Here is a 26,420-nt window from a genome sequence, read left to right as displayed (position 1 = left end):
CGTGTGACGTTACATCGACTGTCTGTATGCCAGATGATTACTATTTGGGCTATAGACGCCACGCTGATCTGCCGATTTTAAAACTTGTGAATATTTTAAAAGGTGCATTTTAATTGTTAAGACAGAGCTCGCTGTTGGTCCGGACGACATCTCTACGTCCCAGGGGCCCGACCTGCTCTCTCTCCCCCGGCGCAGCTGAGCACAGCGCTCTCGCCTGCCGGGAGATCGCGGAACCGCCATCTTGGGGGGAGGCAGGGTAGCGCTCCAGCTCCTGGACGCCTCCCGCCCTCCCTCACTATTTAAGTTCCTCCGCCCCTTGCCTTTACAGATTACTTGCTATCCCCTGAGGCGGAAGCCGGGGGCATCTTTCTTTCTTTGTACTCTGTGATTTTAACTCTGATTGAGAGTGTGCGTGTGACGTTACATCGACTGTCTGTATGCCAGATGATTACTATTTGGGCTATAGACGCCACGCTGATCTGCCGATTTTAAAACTTGTGAATATTTTAAAAGGTGCATTTTAATTGTTAAGACAGAGCTCGCTGTTGGTCCGGACGACATCTCTACGTCCCAGGGGCCCGACCTGCTCTCTCTCCCCCGGCGCAGCTGAGCACAGCGCTCTCGCCGGCCGGGAGATCGCGGAACCGCCATCTTGGGGGGAGGCAGGGTAGCACTCCAGCTCCTGGACGCCTCCCACCCTCCTCCCACCGTCTGATGGATATGGATATAAAGAAGGGACCTACCCGTCCGCGCAGCGGGCGGGCGCAGCGGGCGCGCCGATGGCGCGCCGAAGGCGCGCCTAAGGCAAGCCCGTCTGCGCCCGTCCGCGCCGGACCCGCGCCCAGCGCCAGTCCCCCTGCCTCTCACACCCCAAAATCCTCCTGGACCTCGGAGCAATTGCTCCTACTTCGCCCGGGCACTTGTATTTCCTTAACCCGCTGTAATCCCCATGATCTGGACTTTACGGCATACACCTGCCTTCATTGCAACGTCACCCTCCCTATGATATCTAAAACTCCTTTAACTCCCGTGACTGTCAAAAACCAGCCTCCTACCATTTTAAATGCGGCATTAATCAATTGCAGATCCCTCCCAGCTCACGCCTCTGATATCTGGCTATCACTCGTCACCCATAAATGGGACATTTTGTTTCTTACTGAAACATGGATTAAAGATTCTTCTAAACCAGACATCCACCTTGCCACTCCCCCCGGCTATTGTTTTATTGGTATTAACCGAGACAACTCTAAGTCCGGAGGAGGTCTTGCGGTTATTGCCAAATCACATTTTAAACTTAATCTTACGAAAATTCCTAATCTCGGCCTCATTGAAGCCGCTTATTTTACGGCTGCGGACTCTGCTCGCACTATTTGTGCAGGCATATTGGTCTACAACCCCCCCTCTGCGACTTCCTCCTCTCTTCATGCTTTGACACATTCTATTGCAGATTATTCTCTCAAACATTCCCATTTTACTGTATTAGGTGATTTTAATCTCCATATTGATAACCCCTCCTGCTCACTAGCCTCTTCCCTGATAGAAACTTTACTTGGACTTACCTTGCCCCAATTAGTTATTGGTCCCACCCATATTGCTGGCCATACACTTGACCTCATCTTTTCCAACCACCCTGGCATCACCTCTTCTCCTCCGATTCCCATTACTTGGACTGATCATTTCCTGATTCCTTTTTCCATCACGGTCCCTTCCCCTTCCTCCCCCACCCCTCTTAACAGAACCAGAGGTCGGAAATGGGCCAAGGTAACCTGTGATTCCTTGGAAAGTCACTTACATTTCCAACTCAATCAGCTAGAAGATCTCGATTCAGAGACCACTAGATTCAATTCGACTCTTTGCACCGCTCTTGACGCTGTTGCCCCTTATGTTCCACTCACTTCTTCTAGATCTCGTCCCTCGGCCCCGTGGTTCTCTCCTCTGCTTCGTGAGGAGAAAAGCAAATGTAAGCAATTGGAACGTAAATGGAGACAAGATTATGATCCTTTAGCCAAATTGGCTTATAAGTCAGCCCGGAACCATTTTCACAAACTGAAACGCTCCTCTATGAGAACTTTCTTCTCCACCCTCATCCAACAGGCACATAACTCCTCCAAAACCCTTTTCTCTATTGTGAAAGACTTTGTAAATCCCCCGGCTGTTAAATCTCAATGTATCCCCACTCAGGATCTGTGTAATGGACTCTCGGACTACTTTCAGGAGAAAATAGTCAAACTCTCCTCTTCCTTTGCCACGGTATCTTTTAACCCCCTGGTAGATAATCCTTGTTCTACTCCCTGTTCTTTCAATTCTTTTAATGAGCTGACCCCAGACCTTGCGCTGTCTTTGCTACTCAGCGTAAGGTCTGGTTCCCCTCTGGACCCTGTCCCGGCAAAAATCATGGGCACTCTTGCCCCGGTTCTATTAAACCCATTTCTCTCCATCTGGAATACCTCCCTGTCCCTCGGACAGTTTCCTTCAGTGTGGAAGCAGGCCAGGCTAATTCCCATACTGAAGAAACCTGGTGCTGACCCCCTACTATTCAGCAACTATCGGCCTATATCGCTCCTGCCCAAACCTGCTAAGATCTTGGAGAAGGTGGTACAGAAACAGCTGGCACAGTATCTAGAATCTAACCAGCTCCTACATGACTCCCAGTCCGGTTTCAGAACTGGTTACAGCACTGAGACGGCGCTGGTAGAAGTCTCTGAGATCATTAGGGAATCAGTGGATAGGGGCGAGGAGGCCATGTTGGTCCTCCTCGACCTATCCGCTGCATTTGATACTGTTTCCCATAATATACTCACCACCCGTCTACAACAGTCAGGGGTAGGAGGTTCAGTGCTGGCCTGGATTAAATCTTTTTTGTCCAGTCGATCTCAGAGGGTTACTTTGCACCCTTTTGAATCTGAGGACAAACCCCTCCTGTGCGGAGTGCCCCAGGGCTCGGCTTTGAGCCCTTTATTGTTCAATGCCTATATAGCTCCTCTTGCCGGGGTAGTTGAGTCTTGGGGTGTCAGAGTGGTCTCTTATGCTGATGATACTCAGCTTGTTTTCTCCTTTAGAGACCACTCTGACTCCCACTTTTCCAACTTTAGAAACTGCCTTGGCAATATTTGCTCATGGATGGCATCTAATCACCTTGCCCTTAACACCGACAAAACGGAGGTTCTCTTTTTCAGTAAGAAATCCCCCCCTCCTGCAAATCTCTGGTGGCCCACTGTTTTGAATCCTCCCCCCTCTCCTGTTCAAGCGGCTCGTAATCTTGGTTTTACCTTTGACAATGCTTTGTCTGGAAGGGTCCAAGTCAACAAAGTGGTAGGTGCTTGTTTTTCCAAAATGCGAATGATCAGGAAAATTTTCCCTTACCTCCCGCAATCATCTCGCAAAACAGTCGTTCAGGCACTCATCACCACTCACCTAGACTATGCGAATAGTCTATATGCAGGTGCTCCCCTTTACCTAATTGACCGCCTGCAAATTGTCCAGAACGCGGCAGCTCGGCTCATTGGTAATATCCCCGCTCGTACTTCGATCAGGAAATATCGGGATGAGCTTCACTGGCTTCCCATAGCCCGTCGCATTGATTTCAAAATTCTGACCCTGACATTCCGAGCAATCCATGGTATTGGCCCTCTCTATCTGAGAAAACGTCTTATGATCTCTTCGTCAGTTAGACACCTAAGATCCAATAGTTTGCGTCTTCTGACGGTGACAAGATTTAGGCTTTCTCGTAGTGGCGGTAGATCTTTCGCCGTCACTGCGGCTAGGCTCTGGAATAGCCTTCCTCTTGATCTCAGGTTCTCTGATTCTGAGCCAGCCTTCCGTCGCCAACTTAAGACCTGGTTGTTTACTATTCATTAGGGCTGTAGCTCTTTTAAGTTCAGTATTTTCTTTTCCTGACTGTGATGTATCCTTGGTTTGCTCTTTGGGGGACTCTCATGTAATCTTAGCGCCGGGACACTTCCGCTGGAGGTAGCCGTGCGCTTTATAAGCTTCAAATAAAATAAATAAAAATAAATGCTGTCTATCCTGACTTGGTTTGGCTGAGCCATGGCCGTCAGGGTGTTGATCGTCGCACCCAGGAACTGCCGGACATGTGCCGGCTGAAGATGCGATTTTGGGTAGTTCAGGGAGAAACCCAGATCGTGAAGAAGGTGAATTGTAGTCGACATGTCTGCGGCGCACTGTTGCTCTGACTTGGCTTGCACGAGCCAGTCGTCTAGGTAGGGGTAGACATGGATGTTCTGCCTCCTGAGGTGCGCCGCTACTGTCGCCAGACACTTGGTGAACACCCTCGGGGCTGTGGTAACTCCGAAGGGTAGGACCTTGAACTGGTAGTGCCTGCCTTGAATAGTGAACCTGAGGTATTTCCTGTGTGACGGGTGTAGTGGAATGTGAAAATAAGCATCCTTGAGATCTAAGGTTGCTAAGAAATCTCCCTGGTTTAGCAATGGAAGAATCTGTTGCAGTGTAAGCATGTGGAAATGTTCTGATAGTATGTACAGGTTGAGGGGACGTAGATCTAGAATGGGTCTGAGAGATCCGTCCTTCTTTGGAATAAGGAAGTACAGGGAATAAACCCCTGTGCCTTCCTCTCCCACCGGCACGAGCTCGATTGCTCCCTTTTGCAGCATCACCACTACTTCCTGCTGCAATAAGAGCAAGTGCTCTGCGGACATAGGCCTTTGCCTTGGCGGGATGTTGGGTGGAGTGGACCTCAACTCTAGGCAATAACCATACTGGACTAGTTGTCGCACCCACCTGTCTGTGGTGATGTTTCTCCAGACGGGCAGGAACTGCTGTAGTCTCCCCCCGACAGGTGTTAGGTGGTCGGGGGGCAGTGACAGAGAGTCACTGTTTGGCTGGAGCAGAGGAGCGGGAGCTGTTATTTCCTCTGCCGCGACCTCTGTTGCTGTTATTTCTGTAACCTCCCTTGTTCTGTTTTGTGAACGAGGATTGTGCCCCACCTTTAGAGAACTGGGATTGTTGACCCATTTGTCCTCTGGTGACTCCACGTGCACCTGAGCGACGAAAATTGCTGCCACGAAACTGTTGTGACTGCAGGGCCCCCATGGACTTAGCAGTTTCTGTGTCCTTCTTTATTTTCTCTAGGGTGGTGTCAACATCCGGACCAAACAGACTATCAGGATTGACTGGCTGATTAAGGATTGTTGTCTGAATATCCGGTTTAAACCCTGAGATGCGGAGCCACGCTTGTCGTCTCAGCATAACGCTAGTGTTGATAGCTCTAGCAGCTGTGTCCGCAGCGTCAAGTGCACACTTGATGGCTGCGTTTGAGATTAGCTTTCCTTCCTCAATGAGCAGGTGGGTGGCTTCTTGGAACTGTGTAGGCAGGTGTTGTACAATCTGTTCTAGGGTGTCGTAGTGCGCCCTATCGTAACGCGCCAAGAGTGCCTGTGTATTGGCGATGCGCCAAAAGTTTGATGCCTGTGCAGCTACTCTTTTGCCCCCTGCCTCTAGCACTTTGGACTCCTTATCCGGGGGAGGAGCTTCACCCGTTGTCTGGGAGTTGGCACGTTTCCTGGCATTGGCGACCACAAGAGAGTCCAGTGGCAATTGTCCCCGGATGTATGCGGGGTCCGCAGGCGCAGGTCTGTACTTTTTTTCAATGCGAGGGTTGACCACTCTCGCTCTAGTAGGCTCCTTAAATATGTCCCCAGCATGCTTGAGGACTCCTTTAAGCATAGGCAGTGTCTTTACTGTCCTTTCAGAGACTGAAAAAGTGTCGAAAAGGAAGTCTTCCTCAACCGGGTCGGCATGCATGTCCACATCATGATTGGCTGCCGCCCTTTCGAGTAGTGCATGAAAACCTGCTGAATCCTCAGTCGGGGATGCACGTGCATTAAAAAGCTGCGGGTCCTGCCCCACACCCTGGGTGTTCTGGTCACCAGTGTCATCATATGAATCCGGTTGTGCATCAGGTTCATTGATAGGGAAATTGTACTGCTCGTCTTCATCATACCCCTCACCCGCAGAGTGTTCTGGGGAGGGAGTAGGGCTCCGTCTCGGAGGAGGCTGGATTGGTTCCGTGAGGCCTGAGGCGTCAAGGGGCACCCTCTTCTTCTTTAGTGGGATGACATAGGAGTCCACTGGCTCCGAAGTGATTTTCCTCTTATAGAGGGTCAGTTTGCCTGTGTCAGCGTCGATGAAACGCTCTGAATCATCCTCTGATTCGAGTACCCGACGTGGAAGCGGGCCAGTCGGTGAAGAAATCACCTGTTTCGGTGCCGATTTGGTTGAAAATGCTTTCGGCGCCTCCTTCGGCGGCAAAATAAAGAGAAGTTTCCCAGAAGGCTTCGCTGGAGTGTCCTTTTGCGGCTGCGGCGATGGTATCGGAGCCGACGGGGCAAAGGCCTTCTCCCTGATTCTTTGCAGTGATTCGGCTATGAGGGACGGCTCACTCACAGTTTGCTTCGGCGCTGACGAGGAAGGTCTGATCTTTCCCTCGGATCCGACGTCCTTGTGGGCCTTGTGCACTTTGGGCGCGGATCCTGTCTTTACCGCCTCCGATTCCTGTGTTCGGGGCGCAGACTTTTTTCCGTGTGCCTGCGTAGCCTCCTTGGAGCCGACTTTGGCGGGCTTGGACGGCGTCGTAGCCGCTGACCCGTGCCGACCATCTTTTTTGGAGGACCCCTCCTCTGGCGTCGGTTTCGATTTTGCAGCATCGGAATCGACGGACTTCTTCGACTTCTGCGGACCGGAGGTCGACGGAGTCGATGGGGTAGCGGGCACCGTCGTTTTCACCGGCACGGCAGCCATCTTAGGGACACTCGAGTCCTTAAGTTTCGGTTTCGTTTTCGGGTCGGCCATTTTAGGTGTTGTCGATCCCGATGGTTTCGGTTTCGGTTTCGAAACAGTCTGCTCAGCAAGTAAGTCCGTGGCCGGGCCCGAAGGCGGGGCTGTGGCTTGCGGCAACGGGTCTTGGGTAAGGCCGACCGGCGATCCCGTGTCCCGGTCGATATCCTCGTAACCTTCGTGGCAGAGCTCGTCCCCCGAGCTGTCTGCCGCGGCCCCATAAATCTCATCGTCGTCTCCTACCTCGTCGACGTATTCAAGGCCTCGACCCGCGACTCCGTCGTCGTCTCTCGGATCCGCCTCGACCTCCGTCTCGGGTGGGGAGATTTGGAGATGATGACCCTGGTCCTCTTCGTCCTGGTCGCCGAAGATGTTCTCCGGATCCGGGGCCCCTTGTTTAGCTTCCATGCGCACCGCGCGCCGAAGCTTGAGAGTCTTCTTTGAGCGGAACTGTGCACACAACTTGCACTTGCCGTCGTCGTGGTCAGGCGAAAGGCATTTGTTACACACGGGGTGTAGATCGATGTGTGGGTACTTGGACCCACAGAGCGGGCAGTACTTAAACGGGCTCCGCTCCATGTCCGAAAAGTTTTGCAGTCGTGTCGCGATGAGAAGGCCTCAAAGTTCCGAGAGCGAAGAAAACTCCGCTTATTCCGGCTCCAAGAGACGGAAGACTCGAGACCGTGCGCAGACAATACCGACGCAAGAAAATCGAGGCCTTTTGGCCGCTAAAAGTTAGTTTTTCTTGGTTCCGACAGTAAGACGTCGAGACCACATCCGAACCCAATGGCGGAAAAAAACAATCTGGGGATGGAGCCGATGCCCATGCGCACTGTAGTCCAGGGGAGGAGCCACCTATCTCAGGATACTTCGAAGACTCTTCCAGGACAACAATGTGCGATCATCCGAGCCCAACACTAGGCGGCGATCTAATGCTAAGATATGAATTTAGCAGCCCACATGCCTCGAACATACAGTTCTCGTTGAGGGACGCCTGGCTGCCAAGATGCCATTAAAAACCTCAGAATGAAGGTGGTCAGCTGTTACCTTTAAAACGCCAATCATGAAGGTAGAGACTGTGAAGGGCCAGATACAAAATCCTCGTCTGTTGCTGCAATAGATGGTTCTCCTGGAGGAGCAGCCTTTTCGGAGGACACATGCTCAAGCACAGAAGTTCTGAACACCATACTCTCTGTGCCCAATCTAGGCCACTAGGATTACTTGGGCCTGGTCTGTTCTGATCTTCTTGAGAACCCTGTGCACGATTGGTAATGTTAGAAAGGCAAACAGGAGACCAAGGTTCTCCCCATCTGCGGAAGAGACTTTGCGCCACCGCTGGGAGTAGCTGCCACTAGAGATCTCTTAGGCGTCAACAGCTGAGCTCATCCAGTTCACCCTGATAGTCAATGATCCTGCCAGATGGTTCAAGACCAGGAAAATGTATTGGTGGCACACCCATTTCCAGAGATGCAAGTCCTCCTGGGACGGGGTTTATGACCCCACCTCGCCCGGTTTGTTGATGTGAACGCGGGACTCAACCGGAGACCAGAAGCCTCTGATCTCTACCTCTCCGATACTATCTCTCCCCTAAGATTGGTTGGGAGGCTTAGGGAAATTGGGATTAAGGGCCTTTCCCTGAATCTGCTCACATAATTTCTTCTGGACCTTGACAAAGGGTCAAGATGGGCCAAGTCTACTCCGCTTACAATCCGTTGTTCAGTGGAGTTCCTCAGGGGTGCTCACTGAGTCCCGACCCTTTTTAATATTTATGTAGCTCCTCTCACCAGGGTGGTAAGATCATTTGGGTTAGAAGTGTTATCATATGCTGATGACACTATAATAATGGTCTCTATCACTGACGGTGTGGAAGCATCAGCCGCAAATTTAAAAAACTGTATGCAGGCAGTGGCTTCCTGGATGGTAGAGAACTATTTAAGACTTAATGGAGAAAAAACTGAGGTTTTAATCTTTGGAAACCATCAGGACATTTGATCTGACGCTTGGTGGATGGACATGCTGGATCCTTGCCCCTGCCCTGGCCTCAGTGCCAAAAATGTGGGCATCATAATTGACAACTCTTTCTTTGGGCTCCCAAATCAATAGGACAATTTCTACCTGCTTCGGGATAAGGATTCTTAGAAAGATCTCCCAATTTCTTTCCTTCTCTGCCCTAAAACAGGTCACTGTAGCCCTTGTGTTGTGTAGATTAGACTATTTTAATGCTCTTAATTTGGGTATTAACAAGGGGCTTGTGCATCAACGTCAGCTAGTGCAGAATGCTGCTGCCAGCCTGGTGATGGGTTTTCCCAAACATCACTCAATCTCATCCACCATCAGGAATCTGCACTGGCTTCCGCTTGATCGGAGGATCGCATTCGAAGCCCTCTACCTGGTTCATAAGGCTTTCTACAATACAGGGTCAGAAGGCATTAAGAAATTATTTCAGAGATATGTTCCCACCTGTTGGAAAACGAGGCAGCATCTGTGAGGCGTGCACAAATAACATGACTACATTTGTCCTTCACTGGGAACCAAACACCCAATTGTAGCGCCTTATTCTGAGGGTAGCGTTGCAGAGCAGTCGGAGGCTTACTCAAGGAAAGTAGTGTGGGCTAGTAATCTCCATTTGCAGATGTGCCAAAATAACACTCAATAATTAATTGTCCAGTCTGTACTTTGCTTTATAAAAGTAAGAGTACATTTATTAAACACACACTACTCAATACTATGCATCAATTTACAAATATACATAAGCTGTTGGAATTACTTTGTGACATTGCATGACATCTCCACCCCTCCCTCAGGGGGATGGGGTTTAGTACCACCACTCCCATGTATGCACATCATCTTGCCCCCAATCCAGTTAGTTGATCATAACCTGGGGCATGAGCCCTGCGCACTGGCACCATCCCAGTGGCAACCCACCCCATTACCTTAACCAGCATTAAAAATAGGTACACTTGCCTTGGTGACACATAACCCTGACTGAGTATCTCCTACTGACCATAAAGTACGCACCTCTACATCTTAAGGGCTAGCACTCTGTGTTGTTCCTCACCTAACAGCAGTAGCAAGAATACATGTTTAAGCACCACTTTAGAATGATAGTACTCATAACCTTTGGATTTCTTTAAAAATGCATGGCAATTACAGGCCCTAAAGGCATCACAGATGATCACAGGATTACGCATATACAGCCAGACACAATAGCATGAATGTCTGACAACACAACCCCACTTTGCCTATGACATCACTTTACATGTACTTCACATTAAACACAGGAAATTAAGTCCCTCTAAAAGAAATAACCATTAGTAAATGCATTTCAATGCAATTACACCATTTCACCTCCAGGGGATGCCCTTCTCAAGACATCCCCAACTCAGCCCTTCACTCCATGATGCACTTCTTAATGCACCCCCAGCTGTAGAACAAAAGTTCCAGCCTAGGAGGTGATGCAATCTTGGCTGAGCCCTTGAAGGGTTATTCTTTTTTTAAATTCTCATGTGACTTAGGGTGGGACTTCCCTTCGTGCTGGTTGGGGGGGATGAGTGGGGGGGATGAGTAGGGGGGGGACTGCGCTTCTCCAGCAGCTCCCCCCAGCACCTTTTCTCAATTGAGGGTGTCCTCCGCTGGGGGGCAACAAAGCACCAAAACGATCCTTTCCCCATGTCCTGCAAGGCATTATGGAACGCTTCAGGCTTCGGTTTATGAATATCATAGCAACGGCTCTCCCGCTGTGCCGGGGAGAGCCGCGATCATGGAACTGACGCTTCACGCCTCTTCCTGGGCCTCGGTGGGGGGCCCGGTCCCACCCAGAGCCCCAAGTAAGTGTCACGGCTCGGGGAGCCCACCCCCGGCCGCTCTGCGGAGTTTCAGGGGCCCCGTCCTACCCGTGCCCACAGCGCCACTACTCTTCTTAGGGGGACCCGGTCCCACCCGAGGACACCGCCTGGCCTCAAGGTTGGAGAGCCGCTCGGGGACCCCACCCCTGGTGGCTCCCGCCGGCTCCCCGACTGGCTAGCATCTTTGCATGCTGCCGCGGGAGCCGGCATTCATTTTCTGGTCTGCCCGCTCCGGCGGGAAGATGCGAGACAGCTTCCCCGCTTCTGCGGGTCTTCTAGGGAGTGCGAAAGCACACCGCCACCTCCTCCACACACGGGGCCTGGGGATGGGGTCCCGGCCCCCTCCTCCCCTGGACGGGGTTGCGCGAAGGCACGCCCCAGCAACATTTGCATCGGGGGCCATGGTGGGCTCCTGGAACCCGTGGGGGCGTGCGCTCCCCGGCCTCCCTCCTCACGAGGGGGGGGGGGGTTGTTTGCGACGGCGCTCCCCCGCCTCAGTCTTAGGTGGGGCAGGGCACCTTCACCCGTCTTTACTTCTCCTTGGGGGCAGCCCCCGGGACCTGACCCACCCCGGGGGCATCTCTGAGACCAGCGGCGGAGCCCCACGCGCTTCGTTGTCGGTCTTCTTAGGGGTCAAGGGTCGTCTACCTTCTGGGGGCCATATCTCAGTCTCAGGTGGTCCGATCTGCCCCATTTTCGAGTCTTCTTGCTTCTGGTGGCGACCCCAGCCACTGGGAGCACTCGCCTTTGCCCTCCGGGTCTCCAAGAGGGTGAATTCTGCAGGGAACGGTCTTCACTGGCTCCCTGCGCCAGCCTTTCGTCTGGCTCTCCTTCTGGGCCTCTCTTCTCCCTGCGCAGAGGCCCCTGCTTCTGCGCTGTTAGGGTACTGGGGGGCAGTCAGGGGGTACCTCCTTCCAACTGCCCATTGCCAGGCTCCAGCACCTTCTGCCTCAGCAGACCACACCCCAGAGAGAGCTTCTCTTCCTGTGCAAATTCTTTTAAGAATTTGGGGAGGGGGTGGCAGGAAGTCTCTGTTTGCCCTATCACACAGCGACACATCACTTCCCTGCCCCTGATTCCTCCTCCTTGTCCAGCCTTTAGGTTTATTCAAAATGGCGTTGTCCAGTGTCTCCAGCCACATGGTCCCCTTCCCACAGTGCTGCCTTCACCTTGGTTCAGCTTGGTGCCTGGAACCAAGCGACAGCTCCTGATGGATCAGTCTGTAGCTCCACCTATCTTCTCTCCTTGGAGGGAAGATCTTCGCTCTGGGAATGAAGGTCATTAATCTAACGTGCCAGGGCCAGACCCCAGCCAGTGACTCAGAGAAATATGACATTTCGGCATGACCCAAAAGCAGTACAAATATGACTTTGGACTCTGCAGAATACTTCTTTTCACATCCGCTACAGTGGACTTTAGTGCGTATCTGGAATTGGTAGGCCTTATGGAAGTTACTTTAGCCCATTGACTCCACATCCCCATAAGGGAATAATGAAGTGAAAAACACAGTAAAACACACTGACTTTCCCTGCCCTGTTTCTTTCCATTGTATAAAGCCTAGTCCATGTCACCACCCAAGTCTGCATAAGTCCTGCCATATCATTCACTCTGTAGCTGCTCCTATACTGCGCACGCCCTACACGTGTGCACACGCATGTACACATGTGTCAGCATGTAACCAGCTCGGTGTCCCTCACTCAAGCTGCTGCGCAGTGGCCTGGACTAGCCAGGGGACACCAGTAAAATCGTCATGCAATCTCTTACATCCTGAGTTCACTGTGGGTGAGTCCCAACTTATGAGGCTCCCCCACAGTAAAATCTCAACCATTAGGTGCTCAAAAAGCTAAAAATCTGTGTGGCCCATAGTGTCAGAACCACCTTCTAACACCATCAAACAGTTAAGATCGACTAGTAAGAATTATGTGGGGAGGCAGAGGCTTCTCTGCGTCTAAAGATTGGAACTCCCTCCCTCTCTCAATTTCGGGTCTGGATTCCCACTCTCTCTTTCGTAAGGCCTTAAAGACTTGGCTTTTTACTCTCTCTACCCTGTAAGCATTGTACATATGTGCACCTCAGTTCTCTTGCCCTCTTTCCGCAGCGCCTGGACACACCTGGGCTAAGTTTACGCTTTCTAAAGCTTATTAAAAAAAAAGAAGAAAAAAAAAGGTGGTTGCCACAATCCAAAAGCAATGCACCAGTCACCCCTGTTAGCATTGGGTGGGGAAGGGAGAGGGGTCTGCCACAGACTCAATCACGTTCCAGTAATGACCACTACAGATTATTTGCAGCCTCCTCTGAAACCTGAACGTGGTCAGAGAGATCCCTATGATGTTGGGCCCTCTTGGACTTCAGTTCCCACTGCAGAGCATGGCTGAAAGATTTGAATCATAGCTTGAATTTTCTAGACTGCATTTCATGGGAGAAAAACACGAAACTGAACAGTGCCCAGAATAGCTCAAATGAAGGGGAGGGTATGAGAAGGAGCCAGGTGTGACTTGGCTATGAACTGTCTTACTTTCACACCAATGGTCAGCATACATCGTGCCTCTGAGCTCCTGGCATGGAAAATTCCTTAAATGAACAGACGTCAACACGCAGAGGTGGCGCCTACATATGTACTGTGTTTGTTACTTCCGGCGTGGCCGAAGCAGAGTCAAACACTACCACCTACCGGAGCACAGCAGTACTGTTCGATAATTTCCAGACCCAGTCTGGCGACTGGGGATAATTCTAAGTAAAGACATTTGTGGTTAGTAGTCTCAATCAGATGATCCTCATTAATATTTTACTGAACCGGAGGCCACTCTCTGTTGTAAAGTATCTATTAGCTGCAGCACATTCCATATGAGATGGTATAAGGAGTAACAGTATTTTATGGTAATATAGGAACAATACTGGCATCGCCTACGTTTTGGTGGACAGTTTCCACATTGCTTTCCTATTTAAAGTAAACACTTTTTATGACACCCCCATTAACAAACATTATATGGAAAAGGGTTACCATCTGCTCCACTACAATGACAAATCAGTACACGCACCCCTGTCTGACACCCATTGTGAAAAGCTACTATGTGAAATAACCTCATTCATGTAAATACTGGCTCTGTGATTAATACAGTTAAGAAATCTCATATTCAAACAGTATATCAAACCACTTACTGCCAAGTGATAAACTCATACACCCTTTCTGCATCACAGTCAGTGACATGTCATCTGTTTCAGTCATTCTTCATGTAGCCCTTAACCAGGAAAAGATCCCTACAATTTACCAATGTATGTCTAATCTGGATAAGGCACAGACTTTAACAAACTTTTTGCCTACATTAATAGCTTGGTTTTCTTATAGCCACTCTTTTACTGTTTTACGAGCTGTAAATAAAAGGGGCTACTAATAGCTACCCAATGCATAGGCATTAAATTCACCTACCTTAGAAGTATGAAAGCCAGAGTTCAAACTCATGACCTTCAGAAATTGCACATCAATAGCAAGGATTAACTTATTGAGCCAACTCACAGAACCATCTTTCCAGATGATATAATTAAAGATACAGGGAGATATTATCTTTTTCTTTTTTTATCTTCACCTGGCTTTGGTAGTATCATGATAGCAGCTTCCCCCATCAAGTTAGGAATTCTGACCCCTCACTCTTTTTGCACTTTTAAGTGTTGGGCTACCAACTATTGTCAAATTCTCAATAAAGCACTAGTTGCAGTTAATCACCTCTGGGTGACTGTTTTGATGGCTAAAAAGACTCCACTCTTATCTGTTCATTCTCCAGTATATAAATATATAAAATAAGTGCAATCTATGAATCTGAGATGCGCAACCCCTTTATTTTCAACTACTTGTCTCCGTTTATTACAGAGGCTGTGTTTCACCTCAGCGGGCCAACAGAGGTTAGACACAGTATGAAAAGGGAAGATAAGCCAACTTGGAAAAAATTCCAGGAGCAGAAGCAATAGGCAGGCAAATAGTATATCACTCAACCCATCACCTAAAGTTAAATGTAAACTAATTATAAAAATGGAGCAAAACATCAGCAAATAATACAAAAGATTTTACATAAATGAATGACTGCCAAACGGTGCACAGGAATCTAGAAGGAAACAGAAATCTGAGGAGGTTTGCTGCCATAAAAAAGGTTGTTTTATTTTTCTTCAACTAGGTATCAATTAAAACACCAACCAGAATATTTGCGCAAGCCCAAATTACACATGGGCGGTCAAGTCTTCTTACAATTGCTTTGGATCAGCTATCAAACTTGACAAATTAGGCTTCAATGTTAGGCAGTGTTCAATATATTATGTATAAAAAGGGATTTAAGAAAACATCCTACAAAAAAAGACCAAGTTGTTACTATATACAGGGATACTAAGCAGTTTTTGGAAATGCATATCTCAATCACAGAGAAAAATATTTAACACTATGTTGGCATTGTTATTCACAACGAAAACAGATTCCTTACTTGTCTGCCAGCATGTTTGACAGTTGCCACGATGACAAGGTTCTTCACACCTATGAAGGCCACAGTTGAGCTTGTGTCCACAAATCAAGGAACACTTGTGTTCTTTGTCCTTTGGGAAGAGAGAAGAGGGACAAAATATTTATTTTTTCCAAGACAGATTTATGAGCACACACACTGGGACAGAAAAATAATACGACAGCACAAACCTCCTGAAATTTAAAGAATTAACCTCTTCCGTGCTCGTGACGGAACTACGCAATCATGACACAAGGGCGGCGTGTGCTCATGACGGCGTGGTTCCGTCATGCTGCGGCCCACGCGGCACTGATTCCCCGCCTGTGCATGCAAATTGATGAGCGGGCGTTGTTATGACAGAACCACGCCGTCATGAGCACACGTCACCCGTGTCTCATGACGGCGTGGCTTCGTCACAAGCACGGGAGCGCTGGGTTCAAAGTTCATCCCCCCCCCCCACCCCCCCACACACAGCGGAATTCGTGCCACGGCGAAGTGGTAAATGTCCTCATTAATGCTGCAATTCTTTGTTTCTTATTGTGATCACTTTCTAGCTCTCACTTGCAAACAGCTTTAGTTGTCTGTTGGCTTTGGGTCAGTTCCTTGCTCAGGATTGGGCGTCTTTCTGTTTATCTCACAGTTATGCCCCTTTATTCAATTACTTTCATCACTGCCCTTACTTTTGTCCTGCCCAAGAAACACTCCAGTCTCGAAGATGGCATGTATTCTTCCACTCCTGATGTCAGATTTTATACTGCAGTGAATATGAGGGACTATCTTTACCTGTAAACCCCCCAGCGTCCTCTCTTTAATGAAACCCAACCTATCTCCACCAGTGCCTTCTTGAAGACTACCCCAATTTCCCCTCAGAAATCTCTGGCTAGAAGTCTCTTCCAGATGTTCCTCAGTGCTTAATATTTTATAGAACCCGAGGCCACTATCTGTAATAAACTATCTACAAGCTGCAGCACATTCCATCTGAGATGGTATAATAAGGACTAACCCCCTTTTAAGGTAATCTAGAAAGAATATTGACATCCAGTAAGACGTGGTGGACAGTTTCCTCTTTGTTTTGAATTAGTGAATTTGTATTTATATAGCACATGGCTGCCCTGAGGCCTCCCGGGGCTGAGGACAGGCGCAGACGGACAAAGAAGCAGAGAGTTAGAGGGAGTCTTTAAAGAGGCAGGTTTTCTGGAGTTTTTGGAACACCAACAGGTTAGGCTCCTTCCGCAAATTAGGTGGAAGGGTGTTCCAGAAGTTGGTGGCGTTAAAAGAGAAGGAGCGCCAGCCCCATCTAGTTCTTCGTATCTTTGCGGGCGGCAATAAAAGAGAAGCTGGAGGGGAGATTTCTGGGAGGATGCTATGGGTGATGAGGGATTGAGTAATGGCAGGGCTATTCCTCCAAAAGGCCGTGTGAGCCAAGCACATGGCCTTGAACTGAATCCTTGCCCTGAAAGGGAGCTAATGGAGGCTCCTTAATGCTGGTTTAGCAGTTTGTCTACGAAGAATCTGAAGGAACAAGCAAGCAGCACAGTTCTGGATCGTCTGGAGCTTATGAATGGTGAATTGAGGGGCTCCCAAGAAGAGGGCATTCCCATAGTCCAAGCGAGAGAGAATGAGAGCTTGGACCATGATCCTTCTTGCCTGGAAGGGAAGAAGGGAGAGGATCTTGCGTGACATCCTCATCAGGCCATAGCAATTAGCTGAGAGCTTAGTGGCCTGATGGTTGAAGCTAAGAGAGCAGTCAAGCCACATTCCAAAGCTCTTAATCTGGGTCCTTGGATCTGGTACAGGGCCCAGGCAGTCGGGCCAGAGGAGAGCAGGGTTGAAGGAGGGTGAGTTGCCAAGGAGCATGAGCTCAGCCTTATCTCCATTGAGCTTAAGGCATGAGAGTTCCATCCACTTGGCCACCGCCTCTAGGCAAGGACCTAGGGTGCTAGATGACCTCTCTGGTGGTTTATTGCCACCACGAGCTGCGTGTCATCTGAATAGGTGATGATCTTTATGCCGAATGGATGGACAATCTCCGCCAAGGGTCTCATGTAGATGTTAAATACCGTGGGGCTCAGGGAGGAGCCCTGAGGAACCCCACAGCTAAGAGGCAACCGTTTGAAGACAACATCTCCTTCAAACACCAGGAAGAAGCGGTCACTGAGAAAGGACTGGAACCAGGTTAATGTAGTGCAGATCACTCCAAGATTCTTGAGTCGAAAAGTCAAGATGTTATGATTGACAGTGTCGAAGGCGACACTAAGATTGAGGAGTATGATTGCTGCAGTGCCTCCCTGGTCCAGTATCCTCCTCGCCTCCTCAGTTACTGCCAGAAGGGCGGTCTCAGTCCCTAGCGGAGGGTGAAAGCCTGTTTGGTAGTGGTGGAGAAGATTGGTTGATTCTAGGTGCTCTACCAGTGTGGTATTTAATGTTTCTCAAGCAGCTTACTCAGTGATGGAAGGAGAGAAATGGGACGATAGTTGGTTAAGTTGGACTGGTCAAGATTGGGTTTCTTTAAAAGGGTCTTCACCAATGCGCATTTCCAGGCAAGGGGAACCGTACCGGAAAGAAAAGACGAAATTAAGATGTCAAGGATTACGGGGCGAATGGTGATGGCAACTAAGGTAAGAGACTGTGGGGGACCAGGGTCGGTGGGAGAGCCTGGGGTTACCTTTGCCATAATCAGATCTAGTGAGTCTAAGTCCAAGAGAGGTAATTGTCCGTATGAGAACTGGGATTCATATTGCATTCCTGCAATACGGGATACAAAGAAATCATTCTGAAAGGATGGAAGGACAGATAAATATTTAGATTTTTTTGATGGAAAAACTCTGCCAGGTTGCACCGAGTAAGTGCCCACTCTGAGATTGGTGGTTTCTGGGGCAAGGTGGAGAGAGTTTTAGCAATTAGGAACATTTCTTTGGGCGAATTTGCAGCTAGGTTAATTTTTCTATGTAAAGCTAAACACTTTGACAGAGACTATAAGTTATAGATTCCTTACCTTAGAATAGATACCCCAGCAATACCAAACCCGGAGGTGGGTCTGCAAACTAAGTTCACACCAGAAAGTCCTGGAGAAATGAATGGTCAAAGAAGCAGTCTCTCTGGACCGGACTATCCAGGCATAATGTTTAGTGAACGTGTGCACTGATGCCCATGTAGCTGCCTGGCAGATGTCACTGAGGGGGACTCCACGTCCCAAAGCAGTAGTGGCTGCCTTCGCCCTGGTGGAACGGGCACGCAACCCTACCGGAGGTTCCTTTTTCGCCAAGGAATAACAGATTTTAATGCAAAGAATGACCAACCGAGAGATGGTCTGTTTATGCACGGGCCGACATTTCTTGTCGCCCACATAGCCAAAGAGTTGATCATCGACCCAGAATTGCATTGTGCTATCCAGATAGAATAATAGCGTAAGTTTTGGATCTAGACAGTGGAGTCTCTCCTCCTCCTTAGAAGGATGCGGGAAGAAGGTGGGCAAAATGATGGTGTGTCCTATGTGAAAAGCGGTAAACATTTTGGGTACAAAAGAAGGCCTAGTTTGCAGGACAACCTTGTCTGGATGGACAGCAAGGAAAGGAGGCCTGGAAGATCAGGCCTGAAGTTCACTCACCATGCGAGCAGAAGTGATGGCTACCAGAAAGGCAGTTTTAAGAGTTAAGAGTCTGAGAGAACAATTATTAAGTGGCTCAAAAGGAGTGCACAGAAGGTAAGTTAGGACAAGACTCAAGTTTGGGTTATTACGAAAGGAATAGGAGGAAAGAGCTAGTAATGCCCTTCAGAAAGCTGTTAACAAGCGGGGACTTGAAAAGAGAGGACTGGTTAAGAAGGCAAAGAAAAGCAGAAATGGCCAAAAGATAGCCCTTAAGAGTGCCCAGAGCAGAGCCCTGCTGGGCCAAAAAAAGAAGGAATAGAAAGGGGATCGACTGCCTTTGCTGTGCACCATGCCACAAATTTGTTCCATCTACAGGCGTGTACCGTGTTAGTGGAGCGATGCCTGGCTGCCAAGATAACATTACATGCTTTGGGAGGAAGGTCAAAGGCTGTCAATTGTCGCCGCTCAATCTCCAGGCAAGGAGGTGGACGCTTGACAGGTTCAGGTGGAGGACCCTACCCTGGTGCTGCAACAGAATATCCTCCAGAAGAGGCAGTTGAATCGGAGGATCAGTGGCTATGTTCAAGAGCTCGGGATACCAGACTCTTCGTGCACAGTCCGGAGCTATAAGAATGACTTGGGCCCGGTCGCGCCTCTTCTTCAGCACTCATGGTAGAAGTGGAATAGGCGGAAAGGCGTATAGAGGACCACAACTCCACTCGCCGTGAAAAGCGTTGCTGAGCCAGTGCTGTCTTGAAAACTCCAACGCGCAGAACTGCTGACATTGCACATTCTCTATGTTAGCAAATAGATCTAACCAAGGCTCTCCCCATTACTGAAAGAGACCTTGCAGCCCGTCAGATTGAAGGTGCCATTCGTGATCCATCATGCACCAGCGGCTGAGTTTGTCCACCCTGGCGTTCAGAGAAACTGCCAGGTGTTGAACTACCGGGGACATGCCCTGATGTTCCAGCCACTTCCAGAGATGAAGTGCTTCATGACATAGGGTCCATGACCCCACCCCACTCTGTTTGTTGCAGTACCACATGGCAGAAGTGTTGTCCGTGAACACCTGCACTACTCTTCATTTGACAGAAGGAAGGAATGCCTTCAGTACTAGACGAATTGCCTGGAGCTCCAGAAGGTAGATTTGGGACCGGACTCCGCCGGAGACCAGAGGCCTCTGATCTCCGCCTCTCCCATGTGGCCGCCCCATCCCAGGAGTGACGTATCTGTCACCACTGTAAATTCTGCTTGGAGAAGGGGGAGGGATCTGCTGTTGACCCAATCCTGGTTCGTGAGCCATCACTGCAACTGGACAAAATCGGAAAGATTGCCCTGATGTTGTGCCCACTAGAACTTCAGGTCCCATTGCAGAGGCTGCATATGTCAACTGGCATGATCCACCAGCAGGATGCAGGCGGCCATGAGGCCCAGCAAACTCAGGGTCATTCTCACCGAAATCGGGGATAGAGGCTGGAACATCGGTATCAAAGCCTGAATTTTCAGGAATCACTGCTCGGGAGGATAGGCCCGAAACTGTGCTGGGTCCAGAACCACTCTGATGAAAAGGAGCTTCTGAGAGGGGTTCAGGTGCCACTTCTGCATGTTGACTGTGAGCCCCAGCGAATGCAGGAGGTCTGCCATAGTCAGGAGGTGGGAGACGACAGCCTGGGGTGAGTTCGCCTCCAACAGCCAGTCGTTGAGATAGGGGAAGACTGGAAATCCTGGTCTGCGCAGATGAGCTACGATCACCACCCTCACTTTCATGAACACCCAAGTGCACTGGTAAGGCCAAAGGGGAGCATGGTAAACTGGAAATGCTCCGAGCCAACCGGGGATGTGAAAATACGCGTCCTGCAAGTCCAATGCGACAATCCAGTCTCTAGGGCATACAACATCAACAAGGTTGATGTCCCTGAGGTCTAAGATAGGACGCAGGCCTGTGTCCTTCTTGGGTACCAGAAAGTAGTGGGAATAGCAACCACAACCTACTTCTGGGACAAGGACGCGCTAGATAGCTCCCTTGGCCAAGAGAGCCATAACTTCCTGATGGAGAAGGGCCAAGCGATCCTCCGACATGCGATGGAGTGTTGGTGCCATGGAGGTACGGGTTGTCTTGAAGGGAAGGGAGTAGTCCCTTCGGACTATCTACAAAACCCACCTGTCCAACGTGATGTTGTGCCAGTGGGGGAGGTGATGGCCCTGAAAGGTCAGACTAGGAATATTTGGAGATTGCTGTAGAGGGGGCACTGGTGGGCTGACCCGCCTGCTGGCCCCCAGAACCATGGCACTTGGTCCCGCGTCCCAGGCCGCGCAGAGACTGAGTAGCTGGCGCCAGCCTGTGGCCCTGGGCGGAATGTGGTGGGGCAACCATTCCATAGCCACAAAAGGGGCGAAAGGCAGACTGAACAGGGCGAAAGGTGACAGCAAGGCCCATGGAGCTGGCCACAGCTCTAGAGTCTTTGAAGCGCTGGAGCGCGTTGTCCGACTTGTCACCAAACAGGTGACGGCCATCAAAGGGCATGTCCAAAAGGGTCGATTGGACATCCCTGGAGAAGCCAGTGGACCTCAGCCAAGCGTAGAGCCTCAAGGCTACTGATGTAGAAATTGTTCTACCCAGCGAGTCGGCGGTATCCAGCCCACATCGGATGGCGGACTTTGCTGCGACTCTACCTTCTGCAACTGCACGGGAGAGTATGGTCCGGGACTCCTCAGGGCACTGTGGCAACACTTGCGCAACCGTGTCCCACACATAGTAGGTGTACTGGCCCAAGTGACATGCGGTGTTCACTGACCGCAGTCCTAAGCTTGTGGAAGAAAACAACTTCCCTAGATGGTCCAGCTTCTTGGATTCCCAATCTGTGCACCAGTAGGGAATGTGCCTGTTGAGGCTTGGACCACCAAGCTCTCTGGGTGGGGTGTTGGGAGAGGAAGAGTGGGTCGCCTGGAGTCGGGTGGTGGCGTCAGGCAATCATCCTATCCACAGGAGCCGCTGGGCTTGGACCAAGTGCCCAGAAGAATGTCTGAGAGCCTCATTGAACGGCAGCAGAGGAGCCAAAGAGGCCGCTGCCGTTTGAAGCACCTCAATCAGGAGGTTAGTCCTGACTGCCATCATAGGAAGCTCAAGGCCCAAGGCCTCAGCGCCCTACGAAACACCACAGCATAGGAAGTTCCTTCCTCCGTGGCCACGGTAGGGGGAGAAACCATACCAGGGTCTGGGGAGGTATCCAGACCACTAGCCACACCCAACTCCTCTCTCCAGTCCAGGTCTTCTAGCTGGTCTGCCAGAGGGTAAACAGACCCATCCCGGTCCTCCTCATCCTCCCCTGGCCGACACTCAGGACAAAAAGGAATGCCAGGGTAGAATAGTGGTACTAAAGTACCAGCTGGCGTCTGCACTGGTGTCGATCGACCCCGGTCTGACTCCATATCCACGTCGTGGAGGAGGTCGTGGTCGACGCCGGCCGGAGACAGAACAGGCTTTGGAGGTGGCATCGTCAGAGGAATCGGCGCCGGGGGAGGTGTTGGGAGGTCGACCGATGCAGATCCAGAGCCAGGCCTGGATCCTTGAGGCCCTGCGGCGCCGAGGCCCGAGCCAACGGCATCAAAGGCCTAGGACCCCCAGGTGAGTCAGCGGGGCCCGAAGGCACACTGTTGGAGTCGGGCTGCCCAAAGAGGGCTTCATAAAAAGCATGAAGCTGGGCAGTGGACGCTCCGGCTCCTGGGAAAGGAGGGAGGCTCGGAGCCGTCCCGCAGGCTCTGTGGGCGGAGTCGAAGAACGACGACCTTCCGGCTCCCAGGTCGCATTACACGACGGATGAGGAGAAGGTGAGGTGCGCCTGTGCTTCTTCGCCTTTTTCTTGTGCTTCGACTTACCCGATGACGAAGACTTTAAGGAGGAATGATGGTGATGACTCTGCAACCGGTCCCGCGACCTTCCTCTCTCCGGGGACCTCGAGTGGCGCGAGTTGACTGTCGGGCCTCCAGAAGCTTTCGGGACCTACCACAAAGACTCCGTCGTCAGTTGGAGCAGGACCTCAGGTCATGGTTGTGCTCCAGGCACCAGAGGCACACGAGGTGCAGGTCCGTGACCGACATCAACTTGTGACAGGAGTCACAAGCCTTGAAGCAGGTTCGAGGACGGGACATCCCTACATTCATCAGGAGTCGAACGACTCGAAAAAAAAAGTCAACAAAAGTTAAAAAAAGATTTTCCTTTGACCAATACCCCTGCGTGCCGGTAGGTGTCATTGGATGGCTCGGTGTTAATTTGTTGTCGTCTGCGCCGTAGTGACGTCTGGGTCGGTAAGGAATCTGCCGCTTGTTCATGTCTTTACCAGATAAGGTGTTAGAAGGTAAGTAACGTGTTCATCTGATACAGACATCTGGCTGCCGATGCCTTACTTTGAATAGATACCGAAGCAATACCATCCCCAGAGGAGGGACAGTGGACAAGTTAAGACCAGAAAATCCTGCAGGTCAGAGTGGCCAAAGAGGCCGTCACTGCGGACATAACTGTCGAGGCAGAAATTCTTGGTAAATGTGTACAGATATACCCACGTTGCTGCATGATAAATGTCCAGGACTGGAACACCACATTGGAACACTGTTGTTTCAGCCTAAGCTCTGGTAGAATGAGCTCTTAAGCCTTCAGGAGGCTGCTTCTTTGCCAGACAGTAGCAAATTTTGATGCAGATGACAACCCATCGTGAGATAGCCGTCTTCTGCACTGCACAACTTTTATTCGCTCCCACATAGCCCACGAAGAGTTGGTCATCGACTCAGAACTCTTTTGTGTGGTCAAGGTAGAAGGACAATGTTCTTTTTGGGCCGAGACGGTGGAGTCGCTTCTCTTCCTTAGAGAGGTACGGAGGAGCATAGAAAGTAGGAAAGGTGACACACTGAACCACATGGAATGGAGTTACAACTTTTAGAAGGTTAGAAGGTTAAGAGGCTCTAGTGAGAAGCACCAACTTGTCAGGAAATATTGTCAGGTAAGGAGGCTTGGATAACATGCATGCAATCCACTCACCCTCCTGGCAGGTGTAATTGCAACAAAAATGGCAGTTTTGATGGTAAACAGCTGGAGGTGGCAATTGTGCAGATGGTCGAATGGAAAGCACATCAAGAAGGTGAGAATCAAAGAAGGTCCCAATGGGGCATAATGAAAGGGGAAGGTGGGAACATATGTAAAAGGCCTTTGAGGAATCTATTTACAATGGGAGATTTAAATAATGAGGGTTGGTCTGGCAGCCACAGAAAGGCAAACAGGACCAAAAGGTACCCTTTCAGGATACCCAGACCGAAGCCCTTCTAGGCAAGGGTTAAAATAAAATCAAAAAATCAGAAAGGGAAGCAGACAGAGGGTCAATAGACTTTTCTGTAAAATATATTACAAATTTGGTCCATCAGCAGGCATATACCGTCTTGGTAGAGGGATGCCTGGCTGCCAGAACAACATTACAAACTTCAGGAGGAAGGTTGAATGCTATTAACTGCCGCCGCAAGAAGGCGTAGAGTTGATAGGTTCAGGTGGAGGACCCTACACTACTGCTGTGACAGAAGATCCTCCTGAAGTAGTAGCCTGATTGTAGGATTGATGCTCATTTGAAGAAGCTCAGGATACTAGACTCTCCGTGTCCAGTCCAGAGCCAGAAGAATAACTTGGGCCTGGTCCCTCCAGATCTTTTTGAGAAGTCTGGATAGGAGTGATGTGGGCGGAAAAGTTTACAGGAGGCCTGAGCTCCACTAGAGATGAAAAGGATCTAAGAGTGAAACCCGCCTTGGAAACTCTAGCATGCAAAACTGAGGACATTGCGAGTTTTTGGCGGAGGCAAACAAATCTAACCAAGGTTCTGCCCACTGTTTAAAGAGACTTTCCGCCACCCCCAGGTGGAGACACCATTTGTGATCCGCTACGCATCAACAGCTGAGTTTTTCCGCCCTGGCATTCAGAGAACCTGCCAGGTGTTGAACCACTAAAGAGATGTTCTGCTGTTCCAGCCAAGTCCAGAGACGTAGGGCCTCTTGACAAAGGTTCCACAATTCCACCCCGCCCTATTTGCGGCAGTACCGCATAGCAGAATTCTTGTCCATGAACACTTGTACTAGCCTTCCCTTGATGGAAGGTAGAAAGGCTTTCAATGCCAAACGGACCGCTTGGAGCTCCAGCAAGTTGAAGTGGGGCCAGATTCTGGCAGAGGCCTCTGATCTCCACCTCTCCCAGATGGCCGCCCCATCCCCGGAGTGACGCTTTTGTCACTACTTTGAGGTCTGGTTGGGGAAGGGAAAAGGGTCTGCCCATGACCCGATTGCAGTTAGTCAGCCACCAATGCAGGTCTTGTGCAGTTCCTTGCGAGATCTGGACCATGTCGGAGAGATTTCCCTGATACTGTGCCCACTGGAACTTCAGGTCCCACTGCAGAGCCCGCATATGCCATCTGACATGTGTGACTAGCAGGATGCAGCAGGCCATGAGGCCCAGCAGCCTCAGAATCATTCTCACTGCATTACAAGACAGAGGCTGAGACATCGGATTCATAGCCAGAATACCCTGGACTCGCCACTTGGGAGGATAGGCCCTAAACTGCACTGTGTCCAGAACGGTTCAGATGAAAGGGAGCATCTAAGGGGGAGTCAGGGAGCCAGTCGTCGAGATGTGGGGAAGACTGACACCCCTGATCTGTGGAGAAGTGCGACCACTGCTCTCCCCTTGGTGCACACCCGAGGGACACTGTTACGGCCAAAGGTGAGCACAGTGTACTGAAAATGCTCGTGGCCTACCATAAATCGCAGTTAGTGCCTATGGGCTAGCAGGACAGGAATGTGGAAATAGGCGTCCTGCAAGTCCAATGCCACCATCCAGACTCCTGAGTCCTGGGCAGACAGGACCTGAGCTAATGTGAGCATCTTGAATTTTTCTAATATGAGGAAGTAGTTGAGGGCTATTAGGTGTAGGATAGGACGCAGGCCCTTGATCGTTTTCAGGACCAGAAAGTAGCAGGAATCGCAACCACAGCCAACTTCTGGCACCGGAACCCTCTCAATGGCTCCCATGGCCAAGAGAGTCAGGACTTCCTTCCGGATTAAAATTAAATGATGCCCTGAGGGATGGAGGGGACTATCTGGAGAACCCACTTGTCCGATGTGATGTTTTTCCAGTGGCGGAGGTGATGGCTGATCCTGTCTCCAACTGGCCCCCCATGATCCGGAAGGGCAAGACTAGAAGGGTTTGAAGGCTGTGGCTGCAGGGGGACGATAGTCTAACTGAACCTCTGGCCGCTCAACCCATGGGCCGGAATGAACCACACCCTCGGCCACGTGGAGGTTGAGGAACTTGCGGGGCCTTGTGGCTGGTATATGGCTTGCGCAGCTGAAAGCCCCTTCCGTAGTCACGAAAGGGGTGAAAGGCAGTCGGGGGACATGTGACCACTGAGCGGACCAAGGACATGTCCGTAGCCCATGAATCCTTAAAGCGCTCCAGCACCATGTCTGCCTTGTCTCCAAAGAGAAGGATGCCATCAAAGGGCATGTCCAAGAGCGAGGACTTGACATCCCCTTAACAGCCATTTGTTCTCAACCAGGCACTGCGTCGAACCGCACTGTTGATGAAATCGCTCGGCCTAGTGAGTCTGTTGTATCAAGACCACAAAGAATGGTGAACTTTGCTGCATCTCTCCTGTCTGATAC

The 26,420-nt window shown here is 50.3% G+C and overlaps 1 protein-coding gene across 1 annotated transcript in view; it reads right to left on the bottom strand.

The window, feature by feature from the left end:
* NFX1 (nuclear transcription factor, X-box binding 1) overlaps positions 1-26,420 on the bottom strand; it is a 1,119,153-nt gene that overhangs the window by 374,921 nt on the left and 717,812 nt on the right. Inside the window, exon 13 of the mRNA XM_078687738.1 lies at positions 15,125-15,233. Within this exon, the coding sequence (XP_078543864.1) occupies positions 15,125-15,233 (109 nt within the window). The remainder of the gene's footprint in view (positions 1-15,124; positions 15,234-26,420) is intronic.

The sequence above is a fragment of the Lissotriton helveticus genome, chromosome 4_1 (assembly GCF_964261635.1).
Source record: "Lissotriton helveticus chromosome 4_1, aLisHel1.1, whole genome shotgun sequence".
NCBI lineage: Eukaryota > Metazoa > Chordata > Amphibia > Caudata > Salamandridae > Lissotriton > Lissotriton helveticus.
This window is presented reverse-complemented; position numbering and strand designations above follow the sequence as displayed.